Here is a 26877-nt window from a genome sequence, read left to right on the forward strand (position 1 = left end):
GTGTTTTAATTTGTTGCTCATTTTTTGAGACTCCGTTATTTTCCGTGAGGAAAATCGAAAATTGAAACCTTTAATTATGGGTTCATGAATAAAGACGATAACATACGTCAATTTATTGACATATTGGTGCGTGTTAATTGAATTCATTATAATTTACTCATTGAACCTAGATATTATTATAAACGTAAAGGAACGAAGTATCACTTTGTTGCCAAGATAGTGAACATAATATCTTCTTAAATTTATCACAAGTTTCTTAACTTCTACGTTTTCTTGTGAAAGTGAAATTACTTAAGACCTATTTGTTGTAACGATTACTTGTTCTAATGTAAGTTTAGTTTTAATTAGCGTTCAACAAACCGTAATATTCTGTAAGGGAATATTTAGCTACAGTTAAGCGTAGAATTAGCAAAATCGTAGTAATTATGTTCATACTCAATGACTATGAAGACGGAGGTCTTACATTATTAATTAATAATTAAATCTTAAAATAGCGAGTTAGCGACTAGACTGACTTCGATTAGGTGGAATTATATAGGCGTTATACGAGGCTTTTGTTAAATGGAAATTGGACTTTTAATATATGTAGTTTAGACATAATTTACCGTACATTAACAGGTTGGTAAAATTTCTACTTTGTACTTATTGTTAACTTACCTCCCACCAACCAGAAGATAATTTCCGTCCCGTAGTAACAGTCTGAAGTAATCTGTGTGTGTTTCATTGCCGAGGAATTTGTGCGTGTCGTCGATCCCTGTAACAAAAGTGGCAATGTATTACACTAAAATAATTTATTATTAAAAACACAAGTTAAATTTTTGTTGAAATTGAATTGGTACATGTTTTTAATAAATATATTATACATAGATATCATGAAATAAATAATTAAAATAAAATATCAGATATAATATATTTCTTAATGAAAACAGTAATCAACATTATATAATTACGTAATATACATAATAAAGGGATAATTATCATTTATATTAAATTAAAAGAGATACAAGTCTAGGTTTAATTTATCAAAGATTCGTGGGCTTCATTTTTTGATACAGTTTTAACCGTGAAAAGAGTCGAAGTTCACACAATCCTTAACCGCACCAATCGTTATTTTACTAAACATTTTCTCAGCAATCGTTTATATGCAAAATAAAGTATTCATTTTTATCTTTACACCTACACAAAGCGGTATAATTGAGTTGCACAATTATAAAGTTTTAATTGTATAAAACTACTTGTACTAGTTGCGGTTTAACTCAGGTATATGATACCAATTATGTTAAAAGCCACGTAAAAGTTTTCGATTTTATCTCATTAATATACTGTTACGTTATTCTAGAGGCGAGGAAAAATTTACATTTCCATTACGGAGTCAGTAGCAATTTGTATCTTAACTACTTTTGAGCGTTAAACGCTTACTTTTATGACTATATCTAGGATCTATTGCTATATAGGTGCACTGAAATATATATGTAGTTCCTTTATCACGACGTGTAATTTTTTCACTGAAAAGTGGTTTATAATATGGTGCCTAGGGGTTTTGAATGTGCGGTGCCTTGTTAAAATTGTAACTGTTGTAGAATATGTCTAAACGTCTTCTTTGTAAGGATGAAATAATACATTTTTAGTTAATTTTTAATTAAAGACAAACTTCTCTTTTTTAATGTTTCTTATAGAATAGAGAGAGGTAGAGCAGAAGATATATTTAACCTTTTTAAAAAAAATATACTCGAAACTTGAATAGGTATAAAAAATACACTTAATCCATTAATTTAATTTTGAAATAAGCCCAAGCATTTTATACAAACGGGATATTATATATTATAACGTTGTTATAGTGGTGTGCTAGACTTTAACATCATCAAAATGTACATGGCCAAAATGTAATAATTATGACAGTGCCAATTATCATAATAAGAGAACATTACCTATCATTTAGCATTATGTAATTAGCTACATGATCATGTAACCTCGTTGGTGACCGAATTTGCGAATTAAATCTACTTATAAATGATAATTTTGTATTAGTGTTCGTATGTGATCAATTATAATTGTTGGATAGGTTTAGATTGTATGAATTAATGGACGAGAAATAAGTATCTGTATCTGGTATTAAAATTACTATTTATTAGATTACTAACATGTTCTTTTTTATTGTCTATGAGGTCAATATTAGTGAAAATATTTTTGAAATGAATGAGCATGTTTAAAATTTTTAATCATTCGATTTTTCATCTTCCTGTGTACAAAACTTTCAATGCCTATTAGAATAACTTAATCTTATTTACTTTATATCTCTATATTTAGGTTATTCAAAAAATTAATCATATAATATTGCAGTCAATAATAAGAGTATCAAAAAACAATTACGATAATATATTTTCAGACGGATTTTACAGTCAATTCAGCAAGTTTAATATCTCGTACTTTACAAGAGAACCAATAGTGCGTGTAAAAGTATTCATAAAACTCAATATCGAAGTATGAAATGAACTTGAGACGTCAAAGTGTTCTTCGACGTAGATTGTAGACATTTACGTGATGTAAATAGATATTTGCTATCATTGATTCTGATCTTAATAGAATCGCGATTCTTATTTAGTGTGTTTTTTTTTCTGTGGTATATCTGGAGATATTTAACCCGGGAATACCTTTTCATTTTCATATAAGTTTGATGACGATTTTAATTTTATTATTGTTAATTGTTATTATGTGTTGTAAATAAAAATAATTGGCTTGTTGTTTTAAGTATTATCTTAGTTGGAACATGGTTGGAACGAATCGTTTTGAGCTTAAGACGGCGACGGGGCGACGTTTGTAAAATTTGATTTGTTACATTTTTTTTTTCATTTTTTATGGTAATTTTCGATCAATAGTCCAAGACAAATAAATAAATATTGAATTTGTACAATAATATAAAGAAATGAGTACTAACAAATATCGTTATGAAACTTCTAATCTCTCTATTAACTTCCAGGAACTGATAATGCGTTCAACATTCAATAGATTTGCTATAACAAAGGTTGTAATGTCTTCTATAACATTCCGTCGGGTCAGCTATAAGACTTCTAGGAAGTGGGTCAAGGCGTCTATCGGATAGTTCTGCGGCTTCTAACGATATCAGTAAACTATCTAACACCCTAACTTACTATGGCATCGCAGATTATATCGGAGGATTCCTTTGCGATAATATTTCATATTGTGTATTTTTCATTTGTGTATTTTTTATTTTATGTGTATTTTTCACTCATTGTCAAATTTTAAACCCTTGTGAGAGAGTCAAATAAAGGTTTTTATTTTTTTATTTATTATTTCGACGGTGTCATACGAATATATCTTATTTAACCTAATCTAATAAGCTGAAGAGTTTGTTTGGTTGGTTAAACGCACTAATCTCATTAACTACGGGACCAATTTGAAAAATTTTTTCAGTGTATAGTCTATTTGTCGAGGAAGGCCATAGGCTAGGTAAAACCGCGGGGCACATCTACTAGTACAATATACAATCCTCGGAAACGGCTTGACCGATTTTAATATTTTTTTTTGCTAGGACTTAGAATGGGTCCTTCTATTTTTATAACCCTATAAAGTTCTAAGGGTGACCTGGTAAAACGTCAGCATGTATTTTATATTACTTTGCAATTACTATTTTTCATGTATATAAACAGAATTTAGAGTTATTGCTTTTTCCTGTTTTTAATTTGCATCCCCAAGTTGCGGGAGACCAAGTTATGATTTTAATTGCCAATGGCGTAAAGTATAACTCGTATAATTATCATTATAAGCAATTAAAAATACGCTTTAATTTATGTAGGTCATAATTATTCATTTTTTATATAATTTCCGTGTACCGTTCATCCAAATACATAATAGAGCTAAATTTTGTGTCATTTTTAATTTGATCGAATTAATGGCATACTGCGTTTCGGAGTATTTCGATTAAAATTTCACCCTCGTTCATTTTATTCTCCAAAAATTACATAATGAAAAAAAAATTGTTATATTAAATGTACAATAATTATAAATTCCTCTAGTTAGCTCAAAATTCCAATTTAGTTTTTCATTCAATTCGCCTAATTTATCCGCTGTTAGATTTGTTTATTTCTAAGAAACTGAAATTAAATGTTCCTTTTACTGCTTCAATCATTTGTTATTACACCTGGTTGGACAAAATAAATAGCAATGTTAATGGAATTACATTATTATATAAAAATTGATATCTCTTTATTTCGTTTTTGAGCATATTAGTTCATATAAATTAGTTTTATGTACGATTATTATTAACGTATACGGATTTCAATCATTATAAATTTTATTATACCTCAAACGTATAAAAAAGCACCTTTTCCAATCAAACAATTAAATCTATTTATAGACCAAACGCCAATACACATATGAGCCTTAAAGCTTTGCCTTTACAATGTACCTACATATAATTCCACATAACCCAATATGTAGGTTTGCAAATGAGGATCTGTACAAAAAGCCCAATTGTTATAAAGGGCGTAGGAGTGATAAAAGGCAATAAATAATATAATACGATGCGTCATAATAAAGTGAAGCGACACAGAATCGACCTCAGAGGGGACATTAAAAATCTAATTAGAGTGAATTCATTAGTGGAGCACGGCACAGCTGGCGGTGAGAGGCTTGTGGCTTTCTTATTTTTATTTTATTTTATGCCTACGATATTAAATTTATTAAATTTATTTTTTTCAAAGGAGTAATGTTGAAGTAGGATTTAGGTGGTTGTCTTTTTGAATGCATGTGGGGTTTTGCTTTTAATAAATATAATTCATTTTGCCTTTTCAAATTATACCCAACAAAAATTAATTAAATAAATAATAACCTAGGCATAATATATATTTAGATATAATCAACGATTGTTTACATAGGTACCTACTTGATTAAATAAGAAAATATTGTAATTTTTTTTTATTTGAACAATGAAATTATACACACATTACACAACGGTAAAATAAAAGATAAATAGAGTTCAGTTCCAAAACGAAACATATTATTTAGTCACCAATTTGTATTAATATTTTAAAATTACCGATAATTTAAAACCTTTTATCAAATCCATATTAAATAATAGGAAAATAACGTGATTTATTTTTCGTCAAAACAAATATAGTCGAAATGTTCATAGTACGGTATAATCTGTCAGCAAACGAAGTTAAAAACTCCAAGTCGGTCCGCGGCTTACAACTTCCAATCCAGTCCAGATTGATAAGATGGCCGGTTGTTAAGCTTTTTATCTCTGTAGTTATTTGAAATTGTTTGCTCTCTACGTTACATTGTTTATTAGGAACGTATACAATAGATTTATATGTGTGTTTTTGTGAATAGGTATAGAGTAAATTTGAACTAAATTATGCCTATTTAATTACGTAACAGAAAACGTGCGTATAATATTTCGTGTATCGATTTTTTCTTTGCTATAGTAATCCGATTATATTTTCAGGCAATATTTCAATATATGAACAAAATATATGATATTTCATATATTATTAACAAAGTTTATGTAGTTTCCGTGTTGGTTTGTGGTTAAGGGTTATTGTAATCGGTATTGTAATTGTTTGGTTACATTTTAGTCCTTTTCAGCTATGATGATTCCTGTGACACTTCATCGTGTTCCGAATTACGTATTTTATGTTTAAAACGCCAAAATAATTTTAGTGCATAATATTTTTCTTTTATGGCGGCATTATTGCCAAAAATATAAAAATGAAACATCCTAAGCTTATAAATCAAAAACAGTATTGTTTAGTTAAATATAATGAAAAATAAAATAAAATAACACAAAAATATAATACCTACGTAATTCTTGTACATGAAATGGATCGTTGAAAAATCATAGAGTTGGAAAATCATATAATCGGCGCCCATCTTGTGATCGTTTGTCAATCGAGTCAATCGTCTGTACGAGTGCGTCAGCCTTGTATACAAGTTGCATTTTTATATTGATACTTTACGTGGTATTCTGTTATTGTTACTAATTGTTATTGTTGACTTTTTGTTGCTGTTGTTTGCTAAGTTTCCTTAGTTAATTGTTGGCGAAATGCCGAAAAAACTAATTTTGGTACTTTATTCAAATCGATTTCGTTTCCATATAAAATATTATCGATTATCGGAAACAATTGATACGATTTCAGTACAGACATCTCTACACGTGTCAAAAATCGATGTGTCACAGAAATCATCTTAGGTGGAAAGGACTATAATAACCAAAATTAAATCTGTTGAAATTCATATTAAATTACATTATATCGAAATATGTAATTGGTGTTTGAATCACGCTTTAAATATGTATTGTGATTCTTTTAGTTCAAATTTACAAAGCCTTTCCACTAACAAGAACGCCAATCTAATACTGGGTAGAATACTAAACGTAATATCATAAAGTAACTCTTAAATAATTCACGAGAATAAATATGCACTGAATTTAATATAAGAGTGTGAAACAAGCTCTTTCCTTTGGGAGTTCTAAGTTACTAGGTGACCTACAAAGGCTAAGTTGATTTGCGTTATAGCATGCATCAGTCTAGACTTCCCTGCAGCTGCTACGACAGGTTAATTCCACAAGACTTAACTTGAAAAATTACCTCCTTCTTGGTGTGATGCATATCGTAGTTTACTTGAGAGTATCACCTGTTGGTAAAGTTTTAAGAAGTTGCACCTGAATATAAATTATAGAAGAGTACTTGGGAGTTTGAGTATGAAGAATATTCTGCTGGTCTCGGGAGAGCTTTTTCGTTTTTGGCCAATTGTTTTATATTAGGTGATTGTTTTGGCTTTGCTTTTTAACCAGTGTGTGTGTCTGCCACGTTCTTGTATTAGATTTTGAAAGCTATAGTTTACTTGAATACCAATAATCAGGTATAAAGAATTTATGTGTGCTTAATTCATACGTCTTAAGGGTTTACTATTCATGCAATGAACGAAGTAGCAGAGAGCATTGTGCCTTTGCTAATGTACCTTTTTTATGAAATGATTGTCGATAAAAACGATCTTAATATTTTTTATTTCTCCTGTAAAATCCTATTTACGTCACATAAAGTCACATAATGATCCAGCTATTCTCTCTAAAATAAAGTATATAAGTACCCCATTACGAAGCGAATTATCGTCAAAACAAACGACGGGCCCGAACAACGCGTTGTATTCAAAAGTACCAGATTCCACAACCACAATAACTATTACTGAACAAGTATAACTTCCTTTTTTATCGTCACGGCTGGAAAAAACAGGCTTTCATAGAAGAAAATGGTCGAACTTGGATCTTATCCATACTTTTTATGCGATTCAAGTTTTATGATAGAGTTTTTAAAGAATGTAATATAGATAAAATGCATTCCGAGAGAGATCAATGATTTTATATTTGCTTCAGATTGGTTAGTTTTTTATGCTTTGTGAGAACACTCAAATCTTTTATGTATTTATATTGTTTCTTTCTTGTTAACGCGGTCTAATACACAATTTTAAAATAATTGTCTAGTAATATTAATAACAAATGTATGAAATACATACTAATAGGTAAATAGACGCACATAAGCAATCTTAAAACAATAAAAAAGTTCGTGTATTCTTGTAGAATTGAAAATAAATTTGTCTCACTACAAAGCAATGAGTTAAAAGTTGTAAAATCTTGTTAGTAGCAAACAAAAAGCGGGGTAAGAAGTCATCTATCTTCATTCCAAGAACTGTTGCAGTCGTGGGCTTGCTTAAACAAATAGTTCCTTCTAATTGTGCAAGGCGTTTGTGATTTTAGTACTTTGATGCATGTGTGATTTGAAGAAATGTTATTCTATTAAATACGGGTGTGAATGGAAATGGTTAAGGAAAATATAATGTTCGAGACATTATTTTTTATTACCTAGAAATATAAGGTGTTGGCTATTGAATAATAGATTAGCGTATATACACAAGTTTTCTTTAGTCTACAAAACATAATAAGTATCTTATTTATTTCTACCGAAACGTTATATATACTATACTACTATAACACCAAGCGAGTAATTCAGATGCAGCATTGATCGGTTTCTATCCATCGAAAAGTTGCGTTTTGATTGATCCAAAACTCGCCGGTCGACATTTAAAGCCATGAGAGTTTTCCAAAACCCCAGCCTCGAAATGTTTTAATTCATAGTTTTATTTATTCTCTTTCGTGATGTTCCGATTGGAAAATACGCGTGTCATTCAAACAAACACCACCATGATATCTTTGTTTATTCAGCAACTGTTAAAATTTATGAAACATTTTCCTCGTACATTTTTAGGTGTACTTTTATAAAATAAACAGTTTTGCGCTGAAATGTAATTAGGATTTGTTCAGTTTAAATTGCTTGTTGTTTTTAAATTTATTCGTGTTATTAGTGTATTTTGTGACAATATTTTTAGTAAACTTGTAATAGTCAACTAGTAATTTAATAATAGACTAGCTTTCCGCCCGCGGCTTCGCTATCTATATAAATCTATCATACGTCCCATGTCCTTTCTCGTGTATCAAAATATCTCTATACCAAATTTCATGCAAATTAGTTCAGTAGTTAAGGCGTGATTGAGTAACAGACAGACAGAGTTACTTTCGCATTTATAATATTAAGTTTGGATATTATTCAAAACTTTCTGCGCTCACAATTATAACTTTAAACTCGATTTATCAATGTTTACATAAAACAGTGTTTATTGTTACAACATTTATTTTGATTAGCACCACAAAAGCAGTTGAATTCACTCCATTATAATTTCCACGTGTCACCATGAGGCGTCACATACGCCATGTAAGATCGCATGGGCATTGTCATGAGATTTTGTCCCCGTTACCTTAGCTCGTTAACTCTAATGGTCACACCCATTCACAGTTCAACGACTCTCGTATCTTATCACCCTACACAATACAAGGAAAAATTTGCTGCGTCCCCGAAATTTTACTATTGTTATGCTCTTTACTGATTCTGAACGTGACTGGGCCAATTTTCTACTTTCAATGAGGCACGTCTTTGTGTGACATATGGGTAACGATCATTTTGAAAAAAACGTACATGATACATCATACGTTATTTGTATTCGAGCTTAGAGATATGCTAACGTTCTGCATCACTTTTACAAGTTCATTGGGGCGGTCCAAATTTGTTTTGCTTTTCAATTCGGATTAGTTCGTGTATGGTACGGTGACATAGAATATATGCAAACGGCATATTTTACTCATATTTCTATGCTTGGGTAACGCAATATTAGAAATTGAATTCGTGAAAAAAATTTGCTTCGAAATATTAATTTCAGACACTTGTAAAGACTCTATAATGTCAATAAAGCTTCTTGTTCATTGACAACTCAGTGCTTAGATATAGAATCAAACGATTGAAAAAAAAAGTGCGTCTAAGCTCTACTCATATATAGGGGTCGGGAGAAAGTAGGCTATGTCGATAAGCGGGGCCCTTTGAACATAAATTAATCCTTAAATATATTGAAAGCAGCGCACAAAAGGAGCATCGACTAAGAAATTCTGATAGAATTATGAAAACAGATAATCTGAATATAAATAGCTTGTATTTTACAAGGTCTAACGAGTTGATACTCTCCACGTGATACGATGTCAAGTGATCTTTTGTGATGCTCTATTGTTGTGTGCTGCCGAGTTTTTACCAATCATCGATAGAACGGTACTTCTGCTATGAAATGAACATCTTTTTCATTTATTTATGTATAATATATTATTGCCTGATAAAAGATGAATTGATTACAGCAATTAATTGTTATGTGAAGTAAGTTGTTTCAGAAAGCTTGTTCCCAATTTATATTAAATAGTCTCTAAAACAATTGTTTCTATGAAATAATCCTAAGAGTATCAATTCAATTCTCTGCAAATTTCCAAGAACTAATTTTGGCAACAGCAACGTATATGCAATGGAAACCTAAAAGCTTTGACAGGCACTTAAAGAAGAGCTTCTTAAACCGTAAAATGCGAATGTAGCCGGATTATGCAAGTAAGTAAGGTGGCACTGATTTAATTTCCCGTGCACCACTGCACCGCCTCAACCTTAAGTGGATATATTGTAAAATCTTATTTTGTTGCATTTTTGCGTTTCAGAATAGGACTTTATATCTTGTCTCACCAATTTAATCGCTTTGAATTTATGGTATATCACATTATAATATTGTGTGTGTACTGCAATGCACACATATCAATTATATTTACTTTAAGAGAAATAATTATACAGGGTGACTGGTATTAGACGTCAGACGCATTTTGACAGGAGCTTTTTCTCATGAAACTGAACAACTTTTGTTCTACAACTTTCCTGAAATCGTAGAAAAAATTTGGACTTTCTATGGAAATCGGTCAGCTGATTAGCGTCTTACAAAGTCCAATTTTTTTTACGAATTCAGCAAAGTTGTAGAACAAAAGTTGTTCAGTTTCATGAGTAGAAGCTCCTGTCTAAATTCGTCTAACGTCTTACCTTTCACCTGGTATAGTAGCCAATAATTACGTATCATATTTTCCAAAGTAAGGCAAATGGTGCCAACAATCTAGCTGGACTACTGCCATTAAAATACTGAGTTTTGTCACCGCGTTTTCTAAAGCAAATACATATTTACTGTTGAACGGAAGCGCAAAATGGTTGCTATTGGACAGATATGGATGCTTTTCCGGCGCAGGCCGCCGAGTACCGTCGATTAATCTTACCTACACACTACAAAACCTTTGTTCGAGCTCTCCAATACTATTATAGATTCTGCTAAATGGCTTGACGTGCATTTGATACCATTAGAGTGAAATCTTGTGTGTGAACTGCGGTTTCTTTTTATTAGCGGTTATTTATGGATCTTGTGTTGACAATTGAATACTGTTTTCAGAGATACAAGGAAAATGTGATGATAAGATTCAAATTGAGAATCAATATTTGATATTGGCGGTTTTGATGTCGGGGTAAACGTATTTCTGATGTATTTTATTTGCTTATTATTTACAATATTGATTGTATGTGATGTTAGAGTTAAGATAATTCTGTTTGGTGTAGTTTCAAAAGTAAAACGAAGATAGACATAAAAACTTAACTAATATAAATTATTTCATGTATAAAGTTCTAGAAAAGGTAAACACAATTTTATATTTAGCTACTAAAAGGTAAAGCCTAATTAGGTCACACACTGTGCCCAATAATGATACCTTTTATATTTAATGTCTATAACAAAATGTCATTATTTTGCAAAGTTACTAAAACCAGGAGCTCGTGTGACCTTAATAATTTCAACATTAATAAATGTTTTGATTTAAAGCCAGCCTTACAATTGACCTTCTAATATACTATACATCTTCTTATAATATAAAAATGAATCCCAAAATGTGTTGGTAAGCGCATAACTTGAGAACGGCTGAACCGATTTCGTTAATTCTTTTTTTATTATATTCCTTGAAGTACGAGGATGGTTCTTATGTAGAGAAAACGTAAACATGTACCACAGGCGAAGCCGGGGCGGACCGCTAGTCTTATAATATAAAAATGAATCGCAAAATGTGTTGGTAAGCGCATAACTCGAGAACGGCTGAACCGATTTCGATAATTATTTTTTTATTATATTCCTTGAAGTACGAGGATGGTTCTTATGGAGAGAAAACGTAAACATGTACCACGGGCGAAGCCGGGGCGGACCGCTAGTCTTCTTATATATAAAAATGAATCGCAAAATGTGTTGGTAAGCGCATAACTCGAGAACGGTTGAACCGATTTCGATAATGCTTTTTTTATTATATTCCTTGAAGTATGAGGATGGATCTTATGTAGAGAAAACGTAAACATGTACCACGGGCGAAGCCGGGGCGGACCGCTAGTTAGTTATAAAATTCTCGATTTCGATAATTCTTTTTTTATTATATTCCTTGAAGTACGAGGATGGTTCTAATGTAGAGAAAACGTAAACATGTACCACGGGCGAAGCCAGGGCGGACCGCTAGTTAGTTATAAAATTCTTTATTATACTTTACATCCATGTAGTTAGTGCTGATCTGGTATCAGACTTTTCAAGCTGGTTATAATCTGTGAGCTGTTAAGCCTAGCTTACTAACTGCAGGAGGCGGTGTACAAAGCAACGCTAAACGTTGATTTCACTTCTAATGATGTCTATTCAGGGACCAGGTTTTTTTGCCAGTACTAAGTTACAGACATTATAAATACGAAATTGTGTTGGTCTTTACCTAATGTAGGAGTAAAGGCTAAAAGCATGATTTTACGGCTTATGTCTTGCAATAAATACTTTGAAATTTTTATTTTGTGTGAGGTATGATTCTTATTTTACAGGAGTGTTTATTTCTTTGATATAAATTAGTATTTTGATGAATAAAAAAAAAATATATATAGAATGTATATATTATGTTTTATTGTAATTTTAGCGCAATCACACGTGTAAACTTACGCCATTCATAATCCCTTTACCTACAGTCATAATATACTAAGTAGTAAGAGTAAGTACTGAATAAAATAACAAAGAAACAGATCCAATACGGTACACGAGATCGAATTACTAGTAAAAGTAACTTTAACTGTGAATTAAATGGATCGATTTTATATCTAGAGCAAACTATTAAAAAAGCTAAAACGAGATAAAGCTTGGTGACAAGTTGTGTAACTCCAGTCTGCGCCTGAAGTCTCTGCGAATGACAACTCTCTTGTACCCCCCGCCCGCCCCTCGGCACTATTCACCAAGCCACTTTGTACTATGCGATACAGCATTATAGAACACATTTTCCTTTAAACAGTTTTTCACTTCAATAGATTGAGTCTTGCAAGTTTAAATCTGCCGATTCAAGTTTGTCTTTTGTACTTATTGAGATTTCATAAAAACGTACAAATGTGCAGTCACCTACAGGCAAAGATTTAAGCCTACTTTTAATGTTCTTCGAGTTCTTTCTGATCTCTTCTTTAGAAGCAAATATAGGTCAGTCTTTGTCCATGACTAAGATAAGATATATAGCGTTTTGTTCGTAGTATTTTTAATTTGATTCAAAGATCTAAGTCACTCACTTTTTTATACTCTTATCACTTTTGTCGATTTTATGTGTGACTTTGAATGATATTATAAACTACTCAAGGAAATGTTGGGAAAGGCCACAATTTTAGGAAATTAATAAGTTTTGTGATTTCAATGAATTTTCTTACTTTGTAATAATGGTAAATAGAGAATAGTGGGCCTATAGTGCAGTCAAAAATAGGGCGTTTTCTTTAGCATAGCACAAACTAGGTCAAATGAAGGTGTTATACCTATCTTGCCAAAATGAAATGACACTGTGAAGACATGGATTGAGCCTTGAATAGAGGCTTCTGAAATAGATAATAAATATTTATGTACTTTCCTCTATTCATAATATTATTCTTCAATTAGGTTACAGTTTATATGCTTATATGATGATAGTTGGCAATTTTATTTCAATTGTTTGGTAAAAAACAGTAATATGAATTTTCATTCACGCGTGTTTATTAAATATCGCAATATAATATTGAAACATGAAAACTGATTGTGTTTCACTGTTGATTTAAAGCGAATTGCAAATATCATTTCACTTTGTAGGTAATATCGCAAATGAAATTTTGCATTTAGATATTATGTATGAACATGTAATATTTTATAACGAACGGTGGGCACATAATATGTGCCGTGGGACCATAACATTATGTTAGGGCTATAAAATTAATGTTACGTTATATAATCTTCTTTATGTCGGCTATATATTTCTGTGACGCCGTTTACCGAGGTTTTGGTGTTGCGCCTAAATATTTATCGTGGAATGTTCTAGAAAAATATTAAACTTGTGTTTTATCAGTCATACCTATGCTTTGGAATTTGATTCAGTTAAATCTGCTTACGATTTCAAAACGTGCCAATATGTTCATCAAAATAAATCGATTAATCTTATATCCTTTTTAAAAGCTTCTTGTTAATAATAAATTTCACAATGTTATGTTGCTTTTATCCCTAACCAAAGTGTGTCACACGTAAAAATATTCAATAAATGGATTCAACTTAAGTTTTCTGATCAATTCAGCGCGGCAGAAATAAAATTCTCGCTCGTACGTAGAAACATGAAAAATTCATTCCCATTTCTAAATCGTCGTTAATTTAGCAAGAAATCTCGCAGGTAAGTAATGTCGGTCTCATTATTCGCAGCTGACGCGGATTTTAATTTCCTGCATACGAACAGCTTTGCGCCTGACGCGATTTATTTGCCTAAATAAATATTGCTGAATATAGACTTAGAACGTGTTAATGCTACGTGGTATATAAAGATATAGATGTGTGGATGTTTGTGATCGGTTAACACATTTTAAGGTAAGTAATTGTTTTGAGGTATAATCTGCATATTATTACCAAAAATAATAATATACTGTACCTACCAAATTATGTATGAAAGCTTTGCTCTACTATGGTAGAGAAGGCAATAAATGACAAATGAAGCTAGAATAGGTCTTATGTCAAACTATCGGGGATTTAAGAAAATAATAATTAGCACTCAAAAAATTTAAAGGTTAAACCTGACTGCATTTAGCAGACGTAAATTTAAAAAAGAGCTTACTATGCCTTCATCGGCTTGTGTTTATATTATAATGGTAACTAAAAACATTGAACTCTATCGATACAAACCAATATTTATATTTAAATGCAAATACTAATTAACCTGACTGGGCATAACAAATGTACATTTAAAATGTTTAAGTTGTAATATACCTAACAGATGTTTATTAAAGGTAACCAAAAACATTGAACTCCGTCGATTCAACCAATTTAAAAGCAAACACCAATGGGTTTTAGCTAGTATGCTCTAGGCCAAAAACATTGAACTCCGTCGATTCAACCAATGAAAGGTTTTAGCTAGTGTAGGTACCTACGCTGTGTAATGATAGTAAATAGCTCGTTTTTATCACTAATCCCGACTTACGAGAAAGGCGCTTAATAAGCGTTTGTAATGAGACCTGCAGTCGAAAGTTTACTCTGCTGGGATTTCGTTAAAGAGACAAACATTGCAAATCGCTGCACGGCAGTGTTTATATAAGCATAATAGCATCCCGACTGCTTTGTTGCGATTTATAAGCGAAATATCCTTTAAGTATTGTAATTAACAACGGGTTTAATAAAATGTACCATTTTTTTATAATTTGAATACTATCTAATTGTGTATAAATTAAAAACTATTTTTTCGTGTCCGTGTGTCCATATTATCCTTTACTATGGTAAGAAAAATAATATAAATTAAATGAGGTACATTAAAGGTTGAATAACGCACTCAATACACTTTATATTGACTTATTTCGCATCAAACAGTATGTGGGCATAATAAACGTTCTTTAGCTAAAATGTAATCCATTATAGCCAAGAAGCTAGCCGTCATTAAGTATACCAATAGAAAGTTCAAATAAGAAGTTATATGTTATGTTACTTAATAAATAGCGTATTGGCAAATGTCCAAAGGCCAGTAATTTATCAAAGCTCGTATCGATCTGATACTTGGAAACATTGAATGTTTTAGTGGTCTAGACGAAGGAAGTGGGTTTGTATCAACGTGAGAGTTAAGTTTAATAGTCTTTTAATGTTTAAATTAGTTCGCCATAAGCATTTCGATTAGAGAGATATAAAAAAAAATAAATAAAAAAAAAAAAATTTTTGATTTGATTTCGTCAATTAAGAATAGATTCTTATTAATGTATGTTCATTCTCATTTCTCATTATGAAGTAATACTTATTGAAAATTATTTTATTATTCGTGACTTCGTGTTTTAATACAAATAACAAGTATTACCTCTAACAAAGACTATATTAGATTATAACAAAATTATGAAGCAGATGTTTAAACTATTCATTCAGAAAATTGAAATTTCTCGAAATTAACTGTGATTTCGGTTAGAAGCTCAAGGGATACCAATATTAACAATAACTTCCTTACTTCTGTTTATATTAAATAAGTTTTCATTGAATAAATATCTGTGATATTTAAACACTTTCGTTCCCAGTGTTTATATCTATACTAATATTATAAAGCTGAAGAGTTTGTTTGTTTGAACGCTCTAATCTCGGGAACTACTGGTCCGATTTGAAAAATTCTTTCGCTGTTATATAGCCCATTTATCGAGGAAGGTTATAGGCTATGTGTCATCACGCTACGACCAACAGGGGTGGAGCCACGGGGGTGAAACCGCGCGCAGCAGCTAGTTTAAAGATAATATAATTAATGGATTACAGTTTATGTTTAGGTACTCAGTTAGAAAAGTCGTAAGAATTTTTTGTTGTTCATTGTTATTAATTATATTATAATTTTCAATAAAGTTTTATTAATTCTGTGTTCGTTTTATGTCTCACTAAATATACGTAACATTTTTCAGTTAAAAGTAAAGTATTACGAAGATAAAATATACAAAGTAGTTAAAGCCGAGCTAGAAAATGTGAGTTTTATAAAATATTTGTCTTCAATTGCCGCATCCCAGTTTGTTTTAATGATTAGAAGCAGGAATTTAAAACATTTATAATGAACTGTTAAAATAAGCAAATCAATTAACCTGACGCTGATTTTAAAGGTAAGCCCGGAGTGAAATCTAATCCGCAGCAAGTTGAGAGAGTATAATGAGTTCTACCCGCATTTAGGATCTTTTGTTAAATTTACTTTCATAAGCGGGGAAATATGTAATGATACTTGAGAGTTTTAATTTCACGTAATTTGTTGTGTAAAATAATCATGTTTAAAGCCATTTTTGTAACAAAATCATATTAATAATATGTAGCTTATTCTATTTTAAGAATTTTTTGCGTTGTATGATGATTAAATAATTACTTAATAAAGAGATTGATGAGCATTAAACTACTTCTGCATAGTTTAAATAGAAAACTGCGATTACTTCCCATATAGTGGTAAAGTAGGAAAATCTGTTACAATATTAAATAAATGAACGCATTTGGCAACGCCTAAACTGCGCTAAATACAACATTCGCTAGATTACAAGGAGTTGGCTTTTATTATGATAGGAAATCATTTTAACAGCAACTTGGGGGCTGATATGCAGCGATAGAAGATATGACGGGCGGTGCGCCAAATGGCAGCTCATTTGGGTCAGAGTGTCGACAGAATCGCTACGCCTATGATGTATGAAGTACGCTGTGCTTTGGGAAAATCAATACTGTTTCAGGTAAATAAAGAAGAGAACTCTTGGAGATTCAGCTAGTGTATAGGAACAAGCTTCGAGACTAAGTTGGTCATTAAGGGGGGTTAGGCGGTCAGCGAAAATTCAGCTATTCGGGCCTGAGGTAAGCGGTGAGGGGGTCCGCGTTTAGTATGGAATCAACGTGCTCGAAACTAAAAATCGTAAGCGCCATTCACATTTCTATCAAAAAGTGAATGAAAATATTTAGTATTTTCGAAATCTAAAACAGTCAAGAAATCGGGAAGGTAAATAGTAAATACCTATGTATTTGTGATTTTATACGAATTATTATCGTAAATTACAGTTGTATTGAGCATTTATATCATATTTTAGAGGTAACTTCAGGAATTTTTTTTATCGAGCAAAATTTTTCCAATCGTGTTTTGGAAACAGTCATCCCATCACACATACGTTCTGTAATAGATATTAGAAATTTCAGTGCGATAAAACCTCAATATTTTCAATTCTAGCTCATAGAAAACAGTCCATTTTGCCGTTTTCACCTACTAAGGGCCCTTAACTGGCGTCTTAATCTATTATTATTTAATGCCCATGTAATGTGGGTACATGAATGATTTCTCCACTTAGAAAAAAGGTGAACCTGAATATGAATGCTAAGACGCAAAATTAAAGAAAGTTAAAAAGAGAATTATTTCGTATTCATTTAAGTTATTTTTAGAATATGTTTAAAGCAAGATATCAAATATGAATCCACAATCCTTTGATATTGTTTCAACATTTATTAAAACATTTTCAATCATAGTATTAGACAAAGAGAAATCAAACAATAGTTATCTATCGAGTCATCGACTTTGCACATTGTAAGTTATATATTATAGAAAATGTTTCAGTTCACCAGACCGTGTAAAGTGAACTTATTTCATTTGTAACTTTGTTGATGTTTGAATATAAAATTGCTTTTAAATTTATATTGACATAACTCTACTATTTAAAACTGTCTGCTTTGAGTATGTGACAACAGTTGAAATGGGTACAAGTCGTTCTGAAAAAGATAGACTTGCAGACTTTCTTTGTTTATTATGTTAAAATAATTTGGTACGCTGTTTGATGTTTTTGTCATTTTAAACTGTGTTTTAAGTCATGTATTTAAAGCTTCTTGATTTAAAGTAAATAGACGTATGATTCGTTCTCCTATCTTTATATTGAGTTATTCTACAAGTACTAAAAATATTTTTGGTTATATATAGGTGATAAAAGGGAATTTCAAAACAATATTACTATCGGATCAAGACCGATCGAGTCTATGTTGACATCCTGATACGTTTCAATGCCCCAACACTTTATTTCAGACCTCTTGAATTTTCTATGAATGCCTTTTCACTTGAAAATGCGTTTAAAGGGAATTTTAAAGAGCAATTTTATTGCAAAGCGTAGACAAAGTTTACTGAAGATGTCACAGAAATGTAGCAATGTTTCATGCCTCGTTTGAACGTTACCAACGCTTAGTAGAGTAGAAATATTGTTTTATTACAATATTGAATTTGAATATGAATTGGCTGCATTAATAATTATTACATATGCCTATATACCTTTTTTGTTCCTCTTCGACTTCGTGGATCATAATTAAACATTGTCATTCTGTTCACTCATTCTGTGCATACTCATGCTTTGGTATTTAAATTAATTTAAAAAATTACCACACAAAAAAATCAATGCTGCCATTTTGTTTAAAAAAAATTCACATATTTATTTTAACTGAAACTAATCCTAATTTTCAGTATTATCACAAGGATTATTCAGTTCAATCATAAATTATCTGTTAACATTGTCGAATAATGTCCGTAATATTGGCTTGCACGCATATATGATCAATCAACCAATCAGGGACAACTACAGGGCTCATTTGCACATACATGGTCTGCTCGTATTTGCCAAGAGACTGTTTACAACTGGAGAGACATTGTATATGTAGTTTGTATGTAAGTAGTTTTGTATTGAAAACAATTATAATGTATACTATAAAAATGCATCGACAAATGTTTTGGTAAGCGCATAAGTCGAGAACGGCTGAACCGATTTCGTTAATTCTTTTTTTATTAAGAAGGTTCTTATGATACGCGATAAACATAAACATGTACTAAGAGCGAAGCTGGGGCGGACCGCTATTATCAAAATAAAAATAGCATTGTGACATTCTATTCATTCATTGATATTAAAATATAAAAATAGAAATCATGTTACGTTTGAAAACATACGTATCAAACGAATGCGTAGGCAGCACCCATTTTGTTATCTTCAAATACTTGCAACACTTGTGTATGTGATATTTCATTTTTAGTAATACTAAAGAGCGATTAAATGGCAACATTTTCACCTAAAAAACCATCCATGATATGTGAGGGGGTTGCGGGGAGGCGGAAGGGGAAGTGGCGCCATAAATCCGCTGTTCGAGACCGCCCAACATACTTCCTGTGTGGAAAATGCTACGTTGACTTTTTTTTTATATCTCATATCAATAATGTATTAAACCAGCCAGTTTGATCTTATGAAATTTTGATAGGCGCGAACGTAAGTACGAATGCAATGTAGTATTTGTTAATACAAATACTTAACTGAGTTTAGGCAATTATTCCCAAAATATAGTCAATACACTTTTACATCTTTATGTCTACGGCTTCAAAAACATAAATAGATAATATATAATTGGCATCCACATTTATGAGACTCTATTGTGTTATAAATTCATGTATGAATATAGCCATTAAGCTTCATGAAGGTATAATGTAATTACCAAATCAAAAAGCTTACAAATAGCGGCAATTTTCATGTAAAAATAACATGATACTTTGTCCTGTTAAAATATTTTGTGATAATACATAAACCTTTATAATACGCCGAAAAGTCTTCCACTATAAAATCAGTTGATAATGAAGTAGTCAACATTGTTTCAAATTAACTTGAACTACATTTTGCCGCACTTCGAGCCGATAATGAAATAAGTTTTGAAATATTTAACTTTATCGATAGCTCACAATATCACCACTAACTTGTAAGGAATAACTTAATTTCGGTTCCCGTGAAACCGCTATGAACACTTTATTATATTACTGTAAGAAGAAAAATTTATTTCAGCTACTACGAAAAAGTTCTGAAGTCGAGTTATTCATTTTAAAGATAAAAATATCGGGGTTTCACTAGGAGTGGGGTGGGTAAGATCTTTTAAGTTCACTTATAATGTTGTTATCTATCCTAGTACGAATTAACGTTGGATTTAAAGTCACGAAGAGTCTTGTTAAGACGCTTTTTGTGAAGGTTAAATTTAATTAAATTCGCATCTACGAAATCAGTGAATGTTTGGAAGGTTTTTCCTAGATAATGTTCAGATTATTATATCTATGCAATCTTTCTTTATTGATATTCAAATGTTTAGACAGTCTCACTATAGAAAAGAGCGTGTGTGGAGAGCACACGTGTCAGAAGTGAAACTTCTTTGTTAAGATTAGATACCAAAAGCGTCGTCTTACTCCGTGACCTTACGGTATTGCCATGACGTTACCTTGAAATTTTACTCACAACGAAAGCCTAAAGAAGTTTCACTTCAAAATACTTTCATCCAAATTTATAAATTTGGCCTATTAATAGGCCATAAATGATTCCTAAGCCCTCAGAATTAGTTTCAATATAATCGTAAATATCAAGCAATGGTTCTCAGTGTTTTCTTCGAGTTGACGTTTGGTGTCATTCCAACAACGAAGATGGATTGTCTTTAATGCGGTTCCATCTATCACCCGTTGGTAAACACGCCTCACTATCGATACCAGTAGTGTCAATGTACAGTATCATGGGATTATAACTACTTAACTGTGATATTGTATTGATAGTGCTTGTTTTTGCTAATCTTTTATGGAAGAACGAGGTGATTTGAAGGAATAAAGCTTTTCCTGTAGAAAAGATGTGAAATTGTGTGTTAAAGATTTTGAATATGTGTTTAAATAATACATACTCTACGTGTGAACTTATAATATGTCCTTTTTTTTTACGTGATCCAGTTCATTTATTCCATTCTTTACTGTAGGTGCGTTTTATTAGTACTTAAATACTTAATTTTACTGTTCGAATACATTAAAAAAAAATATATCGTCATCAACTATAACAATGTCTTACAAAATCGAAATGATGTTGATAAAAAGTTTTTCCGCAAATTCTTCACACCAAGTATACTCTGAGCATAAAAGCTTACCGAATTGTCATTTTCGATTGAAATTTGTTCAATAAAGGTTTGTGATTTACGTAGACAAAGGTTTACTCGGCTTTTTCTAATTACAGGGATAGTTCAAAAAGTTTTCCATTCGTTAAGTTTGAATGGAGATAATAAGCGGTAAGTCGAACGATTTAGTTTTCTATGTCGTCCAACATTCTGAATAAGAAAATTTTGCGAATCATCTTTCCTTTTCAATAATTTTACGTTGAAGATTAAAGGAAAATTAAAAGGTTCTTTATTATAAAATATGATAAATATAATCTATGTTTAGTGTGTATCTGAGGTACCTACCATATATTTAATTTGCTTTCAAGATTAACTACCTAATATCAGTTTATTTTTATTTTATGGTGCGTTTACGGGTGTAAATCTACGGTAATTTAATTTGAGGAATCTTTGTAAATATTCTCATTCCCATACTACATGTATATTGTATAATTAAATTCCAAATACGAGTACATATTTAGTATCTATTTGTTCTGTATGTAAAACAGAAAGAACAAAAGCAGTGGCATTGCCTCTTATGACGTCAAAGGCGTGTGAATGAACCGCATTCAAGCATCTGAAAGCTTGTGCCCCGTTTACATTTTATATATTCTATTTTATTTTTCAACTAAACCCGCTTTAACATGTGCTGGTGGATCATAATACCGTATTATGTGCAGATATAAAGAATTTCAAGCACAAATGAACGAATTTAGTTCAACTTATAGGATAATAAAAATATTTGAAATAAAAAATTTAGTTATCCTTTATTTATTTACAAGAAAATAGACATTTTTAATAAAGATGTATTATATCTAGGTATGATTAAGCTTATTAAATAGTGCGTTCAGAGCGGGCGATAGCTTATTGTATGAACTCTGATTTAAATATAACATCTTCTATTACATAAATCTGGTATTGTCCTTCTATATTTCTATCGATATAGTTAATAATGCGATTCCTTCTCGTTTGGATCGTTGCCGAAATTTACATCATTATTATAATATTACTTTATGGTTACTTAAGTATTCTCATGTCTTAGGTAATCGAAGGTTGTAGATATCATAATTATGGTTATATGAATAACTGTTTCCTAACTGTAAATTAAATGAAAATTAAATAATTAATAGCGTAAATAACAGTAACATAATTAAAAACTTGTGACTTCATCTTAGTAACACGCGCTATCGCCTAGCGCTAGCAATATGAATATATGGAACGCATACTATCACCCTTGAGCAGTACTTGCTGCGTATCTGTAATTCCCATCTCGTGGTACAAAGCTCGTTGATTACGCCGGTTGCCATCGGCGACGTAGGCCGTCTAGTCTTCGTTGTCTACCTTTTTATATAGAATACCTCAGGAAGACGGGACAAAGAATCATAGAGTATCGAAGAAATGGGGCGGCGTTTTTAATTAAAGCTGAGCACGTGTAAGAATGAGTGGGTGTGCTCTGATGTTTCATCTGTAACGTAAGCGTAACGTTATAAAGGGTTTATTTTTTAGATCAAAAACATGTGATTTCTTTTTAACGGGGTTTCCTTTATATTTATTTTGCTGAGAAATCGTATGTTAACATAACATGTTAGTTATTGGCACATACAGATTGTAATGATTTATTTATTGTTCCTGTCAGTAATTTTATCACAAGGCTATGAATAACACTGATGTTTTGTTCCAGATTTTGTTGAATATTAATGAATGAACACAATGTGATATCTAGTGGGTGGTTTGTGACAGAACGTCGGCGATATCAATCTTTCCTTACGCTAATTGTTAACGTTTCCGTCTCGAAATATTTGTGTATTGTGTTACTGCGTTTTGATATTGTTTTTTATGCTTAATATTAAAAAATAACCTTTTGACAATTCGTGTACAGCCTCGCATTGATTAGCGTATTTGATCAAATTTCATTATACTAATCATATAATATTATAGGTATACATCCACATGGTGCAAATCTATCTAGATATCTAAATGTCTCAATATTGGTTCAGCTCTTATTGAGTGAAAAATCAACCAACGAGACATACACAGTAAGGATACCAGTATCACATTCACGAAGTTAATCAAATAAATCTCGATACATTAAATTTCATCACCACTAAACATTAAACTATAATTTTAACACACATTTCCGTTCAAATTAACAATATTAATTAGGTGTATTATTGAGTTAGATCAACACAAGTGTTACCAGAGCAAGTAATAGGATATTGTGTAAATTGACTTGCACGGTTAACCCTAGAATACTAAACATCGCCTGACAGGCCGCGTGCGGTCAGTTTTTTCCGATTATTTCAAGTACGCGTCCGCGAAGCATATTGTGCTTTCACGCCAATTCGGTATTCTCCGAGCCGCAGTAGCCAACGCAAGCGGGCCAGGCTCGGATACTTTGTTTACGAAATATAAGGCACTCAGTCGCTTGGGAGGCGATCATTAGTATTTACGGTAAGTTTAATTTTTGGTAACTATTTTTTGTTTAGCGATTTTTTTAGCATGTAGCTATGTTATAACTTTCGAAATGTTAATTTTATTTTTAGATGGATCTCATCGACGAACAAATAGCCGATTTTTTACTAAATGAGAACTCTGACAGTGAAACTGAGGACCACCTGGAAATGGATCCTTATGACTCTGACGATGCGTGGCAGATCCTTCTTTCGTCGAATTTCGACGGGAAAAAGACTTAGAAAATATTTTACTAGATGACCAGAACCCCTGAACATATAATTACATAGCCATAACATAACAATAAAAATTACTGCTTGGAACATCGCTCTCCAAACTGCAGTTCCTGTGACAAAAAATATGTCTGAGTTCAAATTAGTTTGTAGACAAAACTGTAATGTTGCCATAAGTTTTATTTAGATTTTTAAGAAGTTTATAAACTCAATAGTATAATGATTCCAAAAAAAAAATAAGATGTAGAAGATTTTTTTTGTTTTAAGACTGTTCAAAGACTGTTATATTATAATAAAAAATGTTAATGACTTTAAGGTTTTAGTAAAAAAATTATTTTAAAGAAGAATGGTTCAGTTTAGTTTTTGCAAAGGTAGAGGTTTGCCTATTAATTTAGGTTACCTTTATAAATAAAAATAAGGAAAACTGATATAATTTACATATATTACACAGTTTTATTTAAAAAGTAGCCTCCGGAGCGATCATTAGTATTAAGCTGTAGTAAATTTATATTAGTATTCTAGGGTTAATTAAGACACTGCATTGCGTTGCTATTGATCATTCATATAAGCGTAAGTATATGGACTAAGTATGGGAAAATATGGATACAGGATTTCATAAGTGGTTTGTAGAATCGTCTGCTTATAAAATGATTGTCTTATATCTTGTATTCGATTATCTTTAGAGTGCATTTATTGATCTATTACATATTTTTTGCTGTTTGTGCGATCATAATTTGGTTGTTTGTTTAAGAACGCACTAATCTCAGGAACAGATAGTCCGATTTGAAAATGTATTTCCGTGTGAGATAGTGGACTCCTGGAAGATGGCTTTAGGAACAAGATGGCTTAATTAAGGTTGTACAAAATTAAGTATGGCATGTTATAATATCTACAAATAAGGGGGTCATTCTTGTTAAATTTATTAGTAAAGTTGTATCGAGCTTTCACTAACAAAATTTAAATTCAAGCCACTATTGAAAGTACTGGATAAAAATACACAGTGGAATTTTCTGTTACGAGCTCAACGAGTATATTCACGTCACCTGTCCATATCGATTTGTGCGAATCCTTAAATCCGCCATATTCGTGGAAGCAAAACAAAAATATCTCAATAGTATTAACGTTTCTCTCAAATGTAATACTTCTAAATTCACGTGATTTTAGTTTTCAGGAAATTGCGGTATATTGCCCATTTTATAACGTGTAATCATTTCTATTTTTGTTTTATTTTTGATACCTATATAATATGTTAACTTGTAATACTTGTGAGACTTTTAAGTTTATATTTCAATATTTTAATATAAAATTATAAAACGAAACATTGTGTCGCAGTCGCGGTTCAAAAAAACCCACTAATTTCAATTAGTAGCTACTTAAAATAAACCATATAAATACGTGTGAAAATTTACAATTTTGCCGCCCCAGAGACGCATTAGCAGAGAGAAATATATACCGAATACCTTTGAATATCCGAGCTTTTAAATTTATTTCTGAGTAGTGAATTCACATGCTTGCACTTTGCAGGGTTGTAGGGAGGGTTGTTACTCATAGTGGCGAAGTGCCTGGGGCACGGACAGAGTACAATATTTGCTAACGGCGTTTTATAAAAGCTGGATTAATCGATCGCATTACCGTTCAAATAATGGATAAAAAACTCAAACTTACAACGAAAATTGAATAAATAAAAAGGACACAATTTCGTATTTGTTGTACAAAATTGACACGAAAAAGATTTTCAAAAAGCCGGAATTCTCTAACAGTGCAGCGCTCCGTAAAAATTTCCCTATAAAATTTCAAAGTGTGTAATATTTTTTCAACCGGCATGAACTCTTTCAGTGCCTCGGTAAAACGCTTGAAAAACAAGTTCAATGCACCCTCTATTATCCTGTAGTGTGTCCAGACAGGAATCACCTCAGGGTCCTAGTTTCTAACTACGGCGCCGCACGCGTGTTGGAAATAAAAGCTATACCTAGCACCAACCTGTGCACTTAACGTTGACACTTTTTGTGATATATATTGCGATTCCTATTTGTTTTATAAGGAATGACCTACTTTTAAATGAGGACTATAAGTACATACAATCGAACGTATTGTTATAGTTTTGTTTACTTTAAAAGTAAAGCCTTATTTAATTAATAGGTCACGCCATTTTGTATTTTACTCAGCTATATTCTTTTGTTTATACCTTGTTGTATTCATATACTTTTCAAACATAAACAAAAAAATTTGTAATTTTTTTTGTTGGCAGTTCAGTACACAAATACTTTAAATTTAAATAAATAAATAAACATTATCTGCATTACGCAATAACATCATTATTGTTAAGTTCAAATACACGCTGAATTTTAGATCGTTCAGTATGTACGTAGTATATTGTCCTCGTGTTTAATTTAAAAGCCAGTTTGCTTAGATTATCCAGCCGGCGATAATGTGATGCGTCCGCGACGAGTTCGGTTGCATTTGTTATGCATGACTTCTTATCCGATGCAACTTTCGCCATTAGACTTGCAGATATTTTGTCGCCGTCGGAACTAACTTCAGAAATATGGCAGCCGCTGCGGTTGTATTTATCGCAGCGGCGCTGATCGGTTCACAATGGTATTAAATGTTGTGTGTGATTTTAATCTACAGGAGAAACAGTCCAGGAACACTTATATTATATCTACATATTTGTGAAATCTCATATTTATCTTTATCACAAACCCTATAGGTTTGCAACCTTTTTCACTTTGGGGTTGTAAGAGTTCATGCGATAGAATTAGTTATCAGGAAATCTTCAAGCAGCCTTTTAATGTTT

At 31.6% G+C, this 26877-nt stretch overlaps 1 protein-coding gene across 2 annotated transcripts in view; it reads right to left on the reverse strand.

Moving 5' to 3' along the window:
- LOC123698986 (semaphorin-1A) overlaps window positions 1–26877 on the reverse strand; it is a 234839-nt gene that overhangs the window by 35335 nt on the left and 172627 nt on the right. For both annotated transcript variants that reach the window (XM_045645831.1, XM_045645830.1), the window contains exon 3: window positions 658–754. In XM_045645831.1, coding sequence (XP_045501787.1) covers window positions 658–754 — 97 coding nt within the window. The remainder of the gene's footprint in view (window positions 1–657; window positions 755–26877) is intronic.

Source organism: Colias croceus, chromosome 17, assembly GCF_905220415.1.
Source record: "Colias croceus chromosome 17, ilColCroc2.1".
In the NCBI taxonomy this organism is placed as follows: Eukaryota; Metazoa; Arthropoda; class Insecta; order Lepidoptera; family Pieridae; genus Colias; species Colias croceus.